At 38.3% G+C, this 12197-nt stretch overlaps 1 protein-coding gene and 1 long non-coding RNA gene across 4 annotated transcripts in view; one reads left to right on the top strand and one right to left on the bottom strand.

Annotated features, from left to right (window-relative positions):
- The window catches only part of ROS1 (ROS proto-oncogene 1, receptor tyrosine kinase), a 118328-nt gene that overhangs the window by 63092 nt on the left and 43039 nt on the right, over positions 1-12197 (bottom strand). For both annotated transcript variants that reach the window (XM_059890144.1, XM_024996960.2), the window contains exon 18: positions 10027-10127. In XM_059890144.1, the coding sequence (XP_059746127.1) occupies positions 10027-10127 (101 nt within the window). The remainder of the gene's footprint in view (positions 1-10026; positions 10128-12197) is intronic.
- LOC132346216 (uncharacterized) overlaps positions 1538-12197 on the top strand; it is a 41995-nt gene continuing 31335 nt past the window's right edge. Inside the window, exon 1 of one of the 2 annotated variants that reach the window (XR_009495998.1) lies at positions 1538-1786. This is a non-coding gene — a long non-coding RNA (uncharacterized lncRNA). The remainder of the gene's footprint in view (positions 1787-12197) is intronic. The other variant, XR_009495997.1, reaches the window with a different exon arrangement.

The raw sequence follows: 12197 nt of genomic DNA, 5'->3' as shown, positions 1-12197 counted from the left end.
AATGATGAGGAATTTTATAATGATTTTTACTTTAAAAATCTGCTTGGTTTACTCCAGTTTTCTAGTATTAATTACTCCGCTTTTCTAGTACTCAATAATAACTACCTCAGGGATTCTCAGCCTTTTAGAGTAGTCATTTCATTTAAAAAAAATGATTTCTCTAAATCTTTTAAAGTGTTGACACTCCCCTTTTAGAAAAATATGGCACTTAAAATAAAAATAAATACAAGTTTTGTTTTGAGAGTTTCATAATACCTCCTCGAGAAAACCGAAATTCCCTCAGAGGACCTGGGAGTTGTGAGCCTTATAAAGAGAAACTACATTCACGCGTACTATTCCCATAGCTCTTTTTCTCGTAAAAGATTCGTTATTCATACCGATTCAGATGTGAAGACAGCACCTGGCTTGCCTTTTGGACTTGCACCTCTTCTAATTTTACACTTTCTTGTTTCCACTTCTCATGAGACCTTTCCAGTATATCTCTTGGTGAAATATATAAAACCAAATTCCATATGGAAGGAAAATCACCAAGCAGGATGCACTTGACCTGAGAAGGCCGGCACTTCTGGACCGTGCACAGGGCTGCTGCAGCCTAGATCCTACAGATCTGTTCCTGTTAGCCTTGTTCACAAGTGGTTTATTCAGCATTCCCAAAACAGTCTCCAGGACAGAGACTTCCCTGCAGGCTGAGACTGGAAATCCCTTAATTGTCATTGGCTGGGATTGCCCCTCATGCCCAGCTGAAGACTTTTATTCTGTGAGTATCTTCTGGGCCAATCTAAAAATTCTTGACATCTGGTGTTCATCACAATTTCAGCACAACCTCCTCACTTGCAGGAAGTCAGTACCTCAAACCCTTCAGTCCACAGCAACAGGTAAAGCTGGATTTAAATCTAAGCTCAACAAAAAAAATCACTAAAAGGTAAATCCTTCCATGAAGCATGAGATACGTATAGAGGTCAGCTGAGGTTACTCTACTGGAGGTTTACTCGTTTATTCAGCAAGTGTTGGGTGCCAGTTCTGTGGTGGCCACTAGGAATACAGTGGTAAATAAGACAAATGCAATTCCTGCTCTCCTAGAATATACAGCCTAGTAGAACAGGCAGGTAAGAAGCAAATAACTACATCACTGAATGACACTTTAAATGGAAAGGCAGAATGGGCTGGTCTGGTCAGAGAAAGCCTGTCTTAGAGAAAACCATGTTTAAGCTGAGCCATGCAGTCTGAACACAAAGTAACCAAGAGAAGCAAGTTTGGGGACCATTTTATTCAGAGAGAACAGCAAGGAATAGGCAACTTTAGAGCAATATACTCAGTTCTGACATGACTAAATATGCCTGAACTTTTATGACAGATGCACTCTTTTTAACCTCCAAGACAGATATGGTGTTATACTGATAATAGATTCATTATTTAATAAACCAAAGGGAATGGTTGTACATAGCAGAGGGAAGAACAGTCTGAAAAGCCACTTACAGTTGTCATCAAGTTCACAGTATGCTGAAAAACAGTAAACAGCTAATCTCATCTCTATTGTTGCTTAGTCACTAAGTCACATCTGACTCTTTGTGACTCCATGTATTGCAGCCTACCAGGTTTCTCTGTCCATGGGATTTCTCCAGGCAAGAATATTGGAGTGGATTGCCATTTCCTTCTCCAGGCAATCTTTCTGACCCAGAGATCAAACCTGCGTCTCCTGAATTGGCAGGTGAATTCTTTACCACTGAGCCACCAGGGAAGCCCAATCTCATCTCTACTGTATGCTAGAATTACACTGTTCAATAAGGTAGGCTACAGGTGACTACTGAGCCCTTAGCTACCAAAATTAAGGAACTGAATTTTTATGTTATTTAATCTTAGTTAACCTAGGTTAAAATTTTAAGCTAATATTTTATTTATACATTATAAGTCATATATATGATTTACTAGAAAATTTTAAGTATTTTGGAAAAACTTGGGTACATAAATCAACTTTTTCAACTGTAAATTTTATAAAATCTAACTGCAGATCAAATATTTCCTATAAAAATTTAGTGTGCAAATTGAGATGTGCTATGTCTGTAAAATACACCCAGGCTATTAATTAGAATTAATGTGAAAAAAATGCAAATATCTCATTAATAATTTACCTATGTTTTTACTTTTTTAAATGAAGCAATTAGGAAGTTTATAATTATGTATGTAGCTCACATTATTTGTATTGGGCAGTGATGATCTAGACTAGAGGTAAGGAACTTGAAATGCAGAAGAAGGAATTTTGGTTTTAAATTAGGGAAAATTTTCTGCTTGTAAGATGGTTCTGGAATTCCTATCTTTATCTACCACTCTTTTTTCTGGTGTTATAAAAAGGCAACACTTACTTGGAGGGCAAAATGCCTGTCATTTGTATAACCTTGTCAAGATCTGCTGCACTCCATTGGGCATGCATACACGGAAAATTAACCTTGAGATAAAGAAATGCATTTTTAAAGGAGAAACTCCCTTCTCTTATCTGCTGAATCCAACTATTGATTTTCTGGACACTTGAGAGCAGGACTGTCAAACAACGCCAGTTAGACTGTCCTCTGAGATGTGCAGACGCGTACAGAGAATCGTGATCCTTCAGGACACTGTCATTTGAGCACTGTCTGTATCACACAGACAGATTCTTTTGATAATCAGATTGCCAGTACTTCACAATTTCTAGGAAAAGGAACAGCCAGTTTTCTATGGTTCACAACTGGGAAACTAGCTAGAGCTATACGTTATAGCTGATATAAAATAAATGATTAATCAGATTGCTCTGTATATGCTTATATGCATTATAGGTATACATATATATATAGCTTCCTGGTGGCTCAGATGGCAAAAATCTGCCTGCAATGCAGGAGACCTGGGTTCGATTCCTGAGTTGGGAATATCCCCTGGAGAAGGGAATGGCTACCCACTCCAGTATTCTTGCCTGGAGAATTCCAGGACAGAGGAGCCTGGCAGGCTATAGTCCATGGGGTCACAAAGAGTTTTACACAACTGAGTGACTGAGGATACATACACCATATATATATATATATACACATATACACTCCATTATATGTTTATATATGTATACATATTCCTTTTTCATATTCTCTATGATTAAGAATTTTTCCATAAGCCAAACAAAAGTATTTTTTAATCTAAAAGTAATCTTGAAATTGTATTCATAGAACAGGAACTTTTGGCCTTTGTAAGATTAGACTCTTGAAAATTTGATGAAATGATGGATGCTCAGCTTCCAAGCACTCACACACATCCTAACGCCAGCCATGAATGGGGGTCCAAGAACCCAGCATTAGAAATCTCTGCCCTAGAGCAGGACCTTTTGCTTTACTTTAACCTTTTCCTGACTACCTCTCCAATTTACTGTGTGACAGTCAGCAAATTTATACACATCTCTGTTTCAATGTCCTCGTCTATGAAATAATATGACCTCTAAATTCTCCCTCTGACTGCTGTTCTCTAATGACTTTTTGTCCTTATTTTAATTTGAGATATGTAACTGTTTCCTTGAAGTTAAAAACTATTGGCTGTTTAAACTAAAAATAGTAATAAACATGGATTTTATAGTATAGGTAAAAGTAAAATATATGACAATAAGAGCACAAAGAGTGGAGGGTAATAATTGGAAACATATCATTATAAAGTTTTAAATCATCTCTTTAACAAGTGGTGCTGGGAAAACTGGTCAACCACTTGTAAAAGAATGAAACTAGAACACTTTCTAACACCATACACAAAAATAAACTCAAAATGGATTAAAGATCTAAACGTAAGACCAGAAACTATAAAACTCCTAGAGGAGAACATAGGCGAAACACTCTCCGACATACATCACAGCAGGATCCTCTATGACCCACCTCCCAGAATATTGGAAATCAAAGCAAAAATAAACAAATGGGACCTAATTAAAATTAAAAGCTTCTGCACAACAAAGGAAACTATAAGTAAGGTGAAAAGACAGCCTTCAGAATGGGAGAAAATAACAGCAAATGAAGTAACTGACAAACAACTAATCTCAAAAATATACAAGCAACTCCTACAGCTCAATTCCAGAAAAATAAACGACCCAATCAAAAAATGGGCCAAAGAACTAAATAGACATTTCTCCAAAGAAGACATACAAATGGCTAACAAACACATGAAAAAATGCTCAACATCACTCATTATCAGAGAAATGCAAATCAAAACCACTATAAGGTACCATTTCATGCCAGTCAGAATGGCTGTGATCCAAAAGTCTACAAGCAATAAATGCTGGAGAGGGTGTGGAGAAAAGGGAACCCTCTTACACTGTTGGTGGGAATGCAAACTAGTACAGCCACTATGGAGAACAGTGTGGAGATTCCTTAAAAAACTGGAAGTAGAACTGCCTTATGACCCAGCAATCCCACTGCTGGGCATACACACTGAGGAAACCAGAAGGGAGAGAGACACATGTACCCCAATGTTCATCGCAGCACTGTTTATAATAGCCAGGACATGGAAGCAACCTAGATGTCCATCAGCAGATGAATGGATAAGAAAGCTGTGGTACATATACACAATGGAGTATTATTCAGCCATTAAAAAGAATACATTTGAATCAGTTCTAATGAGGTGGATGAAACTGGAGCCTATTATACAGAGTGAAGTAAGCCAGAAAGAAAAACAGTATACTAACACATATATATAGAATTTAGAAAGATGGTAACGATAACCCTGTATGCGAGACAGCAAAAGAGATACAGATGTATAGAACAGTCTTTTGGACTCTGAGAGAGTGGGATGATTTGGGAGAATGGCATTGAATCATGTATAATATCATATATGAAACAAATCGCCAGTCCAGGTTCGATGTATTATACAGGATGCTTGGGGCTGGTGCACTGGCATGACCCAGAGGGATGGTACGGGGAGGGAGGTGGGAGGGGGGTTCAGGATGGGGAACACGTGTATACCCATGGTGGATTCATGTTGATGTATGGCAAAACCAATACAATATTGTAAAGTAAAAAATAAAAAAAATAAAAAAATAAAAGTGCAACATAAAAACTAAAAAATATAATAAAATAAAATCATTTATGAAATAAGAACACTTTGAATATGACAATGGTAAATTGAAGATGTTTACTGTTAAAACATGTATAATATCATGTATGAAACAAGTCGCCAGTCCAGGTTCGATGCACGATGCTGGATGCTTGGGGCTGGTGCACTGGGACGACCCAGAGGGATGGTATGGGGAGGGAGGAGGGAGGAGGGTTCAGGATGGGGAACACATGTATATCTGGGGCGGATTCATTTCAATAAAAAAAATAAAATAAAATAAAAGAGACTAAAAATAAATAAATAAAAAAAAACAAAAGTGCTTATTTTACTCTCTAAAGCAATCTAAAGAAAATTATAAATACACATAATTTAAATGTCATGAGAGGAGATAAAATGGAATACTAAAATAGTGTTTTATTCACTGTCAAAAAGGCGTAAAGTAGAATAGAGGAATAAATAGCTGATGAGACTAATTGAAGTCAAACACCAAGATGGTAGACTTAAATTCAAGCATATCAATAAATAATTATATTAGATGTAAATGAACCAAACACCCCAATTAAAAGGCAGAAACTGTCAGACTGCATAAAAAAGCAAAAACTTATATGCTGTTTACAAGGAACACACTTTAAGGGTAAAGACAAAAATTGAAAGTAAAGAGATAAAGAGCTATGCCCTGCAAACTAAGCATAAGAATGCTGCTATGACTTTCTTAATGTCCTAATATCAAAAATATTAATGTCCAAGGTAAAAAGCAGCGGCTGTGCTTTGCTGGAGCAGCCGTGAAGAGATACCCCATCCAAGGTAAGAGAAACCCATGTAAGATGGTAGGCACTGAGAGAGGGCATCAGAGGGCAGACAGACAGAAACCACAATCACAGACAGCTAGCCAATCTGATCACACGGACCACAGCCTTGTCTAACTCAGTGAAACTAAGCCATGCTGTGTGGGGCCACCCAAGACAGATGGGTCATGGTGGAGAGACCTGACAGAATGTGGTCCACTGGAGAAGGGAATGGCAAACCACTTCAGTATTCTTGCCTTGAGAACCCCATGAACAGTATGAAAAGGCAAAAATAGGACACTGAAAGAGAAACTCCCCAGGTCAGTAGGTGCTCAATATGCTACTGGAGATCAGTGGAGAAATAACTCCAGAAAGAATGAAGGGATGGAGCCAAAGCAAAAACAATACCCAGCTGTGGATGTGACTGGTGATAGAAGCAAGGTCTGATGCTGTAAAGAGCAATATTGCATAGGAACCTGGAATGTCAGGTCCATGAATCAAGGCAAATTGGAAGTGGTCAAACAGGAGATGGCAAGAGTGAACATCGACATTCTAGGAATCAGCGAACTAAGATGGACTGGAATGGGTGAATTTAACTCAGATGACCATTATATCTACTACTGTGGACAGGAACCCCTTAGAAGAAATGGAGTAGCCATCATGGTCAACAAGAGAGTCCGAAATGCAGTACTCAAATGCATCTTTTGGATGCAATCTCAAAAACTACAGAATGATCTCTGCATTTCCAAGGCAAACCATTCAATATCACAGTAATCCAAGTCTATGCCCTGACCAGTAATGCTGAAGAAGCTGAAGTTGAACAGTTCTATGAAGACCTACAAGACCTTCTAGAACTAACACCCAAAAAAGATGTCCTTTTCATTATAGGGGACTGGAATGCAAAAGTAGAAAGTCAATAAACACCTGGAGTAACAGGCAAATTTGGCCTTGGAGTACAGAATGAAGCAGGGCAAAGGCTAATAGAGTTCTGCCAAGAGAATGCACTGGTCATAGCAAACACCCTCTTCCAACAACACAAGAGAAGACTCTACACATGGACATCACCAGATGGTCAACACTGATATCAGACTGATTATATTCTTTGCATCCAAAGAGAGAGAAACTCTATATAGTCAGCAAAAACAAGACCGGGAGCTGACTGTGGCTCAGATCATGAACTCCTTATTGCCAAATTCAGACTGAAATTGAAGAAAGTGGAGAAAACCACTAGGCCATTCAGGTAGACCTAAATCAAATCCCTTATGATTATACAGTGGAAGTGAGAAGTAGATTTAAAGGACTAGATCTGATAGACAGAGTCCCTGATGAACTATGGACGGAGGTTCGTGACATTGTACAGGAGACAGGAATTAGGACAATCCCGAAGAAAAAAAATGCAAAAAAGCAAAATGGCTGTCTGAAAAGGCCTTGCAAATAGCTGTGAAAAGAAGGGAAGTGAAAAGCAAAGGGGAAAAGGAAAGATATAACCATTTGAATGCAGAGTTCTAAAGAATAGCAAGGGGAGATAAGAAAGCCTTCTTCAGAGATCAATGCAAAGAAATAGAGGAAAACAATAGAATGGGAAAGACTAGATCTCTTCAAGAAAATTAGAGATACCAAGGGAACATTTTATGCAAAGATGGGCTCAATAAAGAACAGAAATGATAGGGACCTAACAGAAGCAGAAGATATTAAGAAGAGGTGCAAGAACACACAGAAGAACTGTACAAAAAAGATCTTCACAACCCAGATAATCACAATGGTGTGATCACTCACCTAGAGCCAGACATCCTGGAATGTGAAGTCAAGTGGGCCTTAGAAAGCATCACAAAACTAATACAATATTGTAAAGTTTAAAAATAAAATAAAATTTAAAAAAAAAATAAAAAAGAAAGCATCACTACGAACAAAGCTAGTGGAGATGATGGAATTCCAGTTGAGCTCTTTCAAATCCTAAAAGATGATGCTGGTGAAAGTGCTGCTCTCAATATGCCAGCAAATTTGGAAAACTCAGCAGTGTAACAGGACTGGAAAAGGTCAGTTTTCATTCCAATCCCAAAGAAAGGCAATGCCAAAGAATGCTCAAACTACCACACAATTGCACTCATCTCACAAGCTAGTAAAGTAATGCTCAAAATTCTCCAAGCCAGGCTTCAGCAATACGTGAACTGTGAACTTCCAGATATTCAAGCTGGTTTTAGAAAAGGCAGAGGAACCAGAGATCAAATTGCCAACATCCACTGGATTATCAAAAAAGCAAGAGAGTTCCAGAAAAACATCTATTTCTGCTTTATTGACTATGCCAAAGCCTTTGACTGTGTGGATCACAATAAACTGTGGAAAATTCTGAAAGGGATGGGAATACCAGAACACCTGACCTGCCTCTTGAGAAACCTATATGCAGGTCAGGAAGCAACAGTTAGAACTGGACATGGAACAACAGAGTGGTTCCACAGAGGAAAATGAGTATGTCAAGGCTGTATATTGTCACCCTGCTTATTTAACTTATATGCAGAATACATCATGAGAAATGCTGGGCTGGAAGAAGCACAAGCTGGAATCAAGATTACCGGGAGAAATATCTATAACCTCAGATATACAGATGACACCACCCTTATGGCAGAAAGTGAAGAAGAACTCTTGATGAAAGTGAAAGAGGAGAGTGAAAAAGTTGGCTTAAAGCTCACATTCAGAAAACTAAGGTCATGGCATCCAGTCTCATCTCTTCATGGCAAATAAATGGGGAAAGAGTGGAAACAGTGGCTGACTTTATTTTTCTGGGCTCCAAAATCATTGCAGATGGTGATTGCAGCCATGAAATTAAAAGACACTTGCTCCTTAGAAAGAAAGTTATGACCATCCTAGATAGCATATTAAAAAGTAGAGACATTACTTTGCCAACAAAGGTCCGTCTAGTCAAAGCTATGGTTTTTCCAGTGGTCATGTATGGATGTGAGATTTGGACTATAAAGAGGGTTGAGTGCAAAAGATGCTTTTGAACTGTGGTGTTGGAGAAGACTCTTGAGAGTCCCTTAGACTGCAAGGAGATCCAACCAGTCCATCCTAAAGGAGATCAGTCCTGGGTGTTCATTGGGAGGACTGATGTTGAAGCTGAAACTCCAATACTTTGGCCACCTCATGCGAAGAGCTGACTCACTGCAAAAGACCATAATCCTGGGAAAGATTGAGGGCAGGAGGAGAAGGGGGTGACAGAGGATGAGATGGTTGGATGGCATCACTGACTCAATGGACATGGGTTTGGGTGTACTCCAGGAGCTGGTGATGGACAGGGAGGCCTGGCATGCTACAGTTCATGGGGTGCAAAGAGTCGGACATGACTGAGTGACTGAACTGAACTGAACTGAATACCAAAATAGTCTTTAAGATTAAGAGTATTACCATAGATTAATGAGAATATTTTATAGTGACAAAAGGAAATATAATCAAGTATATAGATAAGAATACTAAACACAAAGCATTCAAATTGATCAACTAAAGAGGTCTACTGCTGCTGCTGCTGCTAAGTCGCTTCAGTCGTGTCCAACTGTGTGCGACCCCGTAGACGGCAGCCCACCAGGCTCTGCCGTCCCTGGGATTCTCCAGGCAAGAACACTGGAGTGGGTTGCCATTGCCTTCTCCAAAAGATGTCTACAGGCCTGTCTATAATCATAGTTAGAGGCTGTGTTAAGAAGCATAGAAACCTATCCACTCATTGCCTAGGCTCTTGAGGGGCATGCTCCTCAGTGCCTCTACTGGACTCTCTTTATACCCCATTGCCATATTCACCCTGGTGGCAGTTTAGTCAGCTAAGTCATGTCTCACTCTTGCGATCTCATGGTCTGTAGCCCACCAGGTTCCTCTGTCCATAGGATTCTCCAGGCAAGAACACTGGAGTGGGGTGCCATTTCCTTCTCCAGGAGATCTTTCCAACCCAGGAATCGAACCCAAGTCTCTGTCATTGCAGGTACATTCTTTACCAACTGAGCTAAGAGGAAAGCCATAGAATATTCACCATGTTCTACACTAATTAGTTGTTTACAAACTCATCTTTCCTTGCAAGCACAATGTCTGCAAACACAGTGGATAATTAGTGAATGTTTAGTGAAAGAATAAATGAATTCTTAAGCACTATCATTTATAACTAAGGGGCAAGTTACTTTCTCTTTTTCAACCAATTACCTTCAGTATTACTCACCTTTGACCCCGAAGAACAGCTGTATACAGGTGAATACACTGACTGTCTTGAACCAACCAATATAGGAACCCATCACTAAGGTCTAAAGTTAAAGCAATTACCTAAATAGAAAATAAGGAAAGAAAACAAATCAAATACATGTTTAATCTTTGTGATTACATCATGCTTAAGCTACAGATTTCTCTTTAGCATCCTCTTTGGAATAATAAACTTAGTGATTTTTACCTTTTACTGAGTATAAATATCATGTATATATGCTTATTACTATGTAGTTTGGATATAAGCACTGGTTTCCTAAAAATCCTCAAATGGCAGGAACTATCTATTATTCACTTCTATATACTTATCTCTAGTGGTTCTCAAAGTTTGATTTTTGGACTACCAGGATCAGCATCACCTGGGAACTTGTTACAAATACAAATTTTCAACCACACTCCAGGTCCTACTGAATGAGGAACTTTGAACCACTGTGCCAAGCCTTGTCTAAAGCTAGCACAACTTTGGACTCTTCAGCCACATAAGTCAGTGAATCTGATCGTTGTTTAAATCAGTTGTTCTCAAACATTGCTGCAGATTAGAATTACCTGTGATTCTTTAAATATATCAATTTCCAGTCTGGCATTCTGTTAAATTTTGATCTCTGGAGATGGTACCCAGTCTCCAGTGTGTCTTCAAATTCCCCAGATAATTCCAATGTGTCACCAAGTTTGAGAACCAACCATTCAAGCCATTTTAAATTATATTAATATCTGTTAATTACAACTGAAAACATGCTGATAATTTTCTAAAATACAATATAGACATGGTTTTCACGTGATACAATTGGATAGAGTCGTGTACATATGGAACTTTAGTCCCATTTCCAGCTGACATCTTACAACCACTTTTTATTACTCTCTCTTTGTCTTCTTGTTACAATTTGTGTCTTAAGTCCAGTTGATTAGGTGAGACCTGTGGAAAGACTGAGTCTCCTATGAAATAGAGTGCAAGAGATAGAATTTACAATCCAAGGGATCTTTTTTGCTTTCTTTGGCTTTATAGGTATTGAGATTACAAGGAGTCTGACCTCAGAGTAGTGGAGTCTTTCTAGAGCAGACCTGGAGGCTAAGAGGTATCAGATAAAATAAAGTTGATGACTATACCTTTAGCAAGATATAACAGCATATAAACAAAAACATCAATCAGGGAAAAATATAAAAAGAATGCAATGAAGTATCCAAGAACTAAAAGTACTTGGTTACCCAAGACTTGCTATAAAGAAATAATCTCAAGTTTCATGGCTGCCAGAACCTTCAGTCATCATATGAATCACAGCCTTTTGTCTTTAAGAAAACTCAACCTACTCTTTTTCCAAAAGGTAGAAAACTATTCTAGCAATTCCCAGCCTTTGGGGAATTGAATTATGTCCTTGCTTCAGGCTAAAAGAGATTTATTGATAATTTTTCCAGTTAAAGTGAAACCAAGTTAATATTGCTTTTTATCTATAATGAGATGCCCTCGAGTTTTATAAATCACAGATTAACTCTACTTTATCTCTTAAAAAAGAAGATTCTATGACTCCCTTTGCTGAAATACGACAAACTATGTCAGCCATAAGTCAAATTCAGGGGATGGGTCATTACCCCATTCCTTTACACAAGCCATTGGAGCCCATGGTTAAAGAGTGTCAGAGGGTGTTCCTTAAACCTTTGGAAACCATCATTATGTCTAACAAAGCCCATCCCTTGGAAATAATCCCTTTGATCTAAATTAAAACCTTGAAGTTTAATCCTGTGGTAAAATGTACTATATACTATGAGTCCTACATCTTTTCACTTTAAAGGAATATCTCATTTCATTTTCCCTTTTCATCATACAAATGAGTCTTTCTATAAATGACTTTTATTATACCTGTTGGTTTCAAAGTTATCTTATGACTCCATGATAAATTTGTGAGTAACATGTAAAGGAATGACAATGAGAGGGAAGGCTTTACTCAGTGTAAAACATATTACCTTCAAAACACTCACTAGCAGTAACAGAGACAGATGAATAAAACATCAAACAGCGGAACCAGAACACATATTGGCACAAGCAGCAGCACCATTAGCCAGCCTGAGAGAGAAATCTGGAGTGGATTTTAAATAAAAATGTATTTCCTCAAACATGCTGAGATGTCTAAAAATTCACTC

This window comes from Bos taurus, chromosome 9 (assembly GCF_002263795.3).
Source record: "Bos taurus isolate L1 Dominette 01449 registration number 42190680 breed Hereford chromosome 9, ARS-UCD2.0, whole genome shotgun sequence".
Taxonomy (NCBI): domain Eukaryota; kingdom Metazoa; phylum Chordata; class Mammalia; order Artiodactyla; family Bovidae; genus Bos; species Bos taurus.
This window is presented reverse-complemented; position numbering and strand designations above follow the sequence as displayed.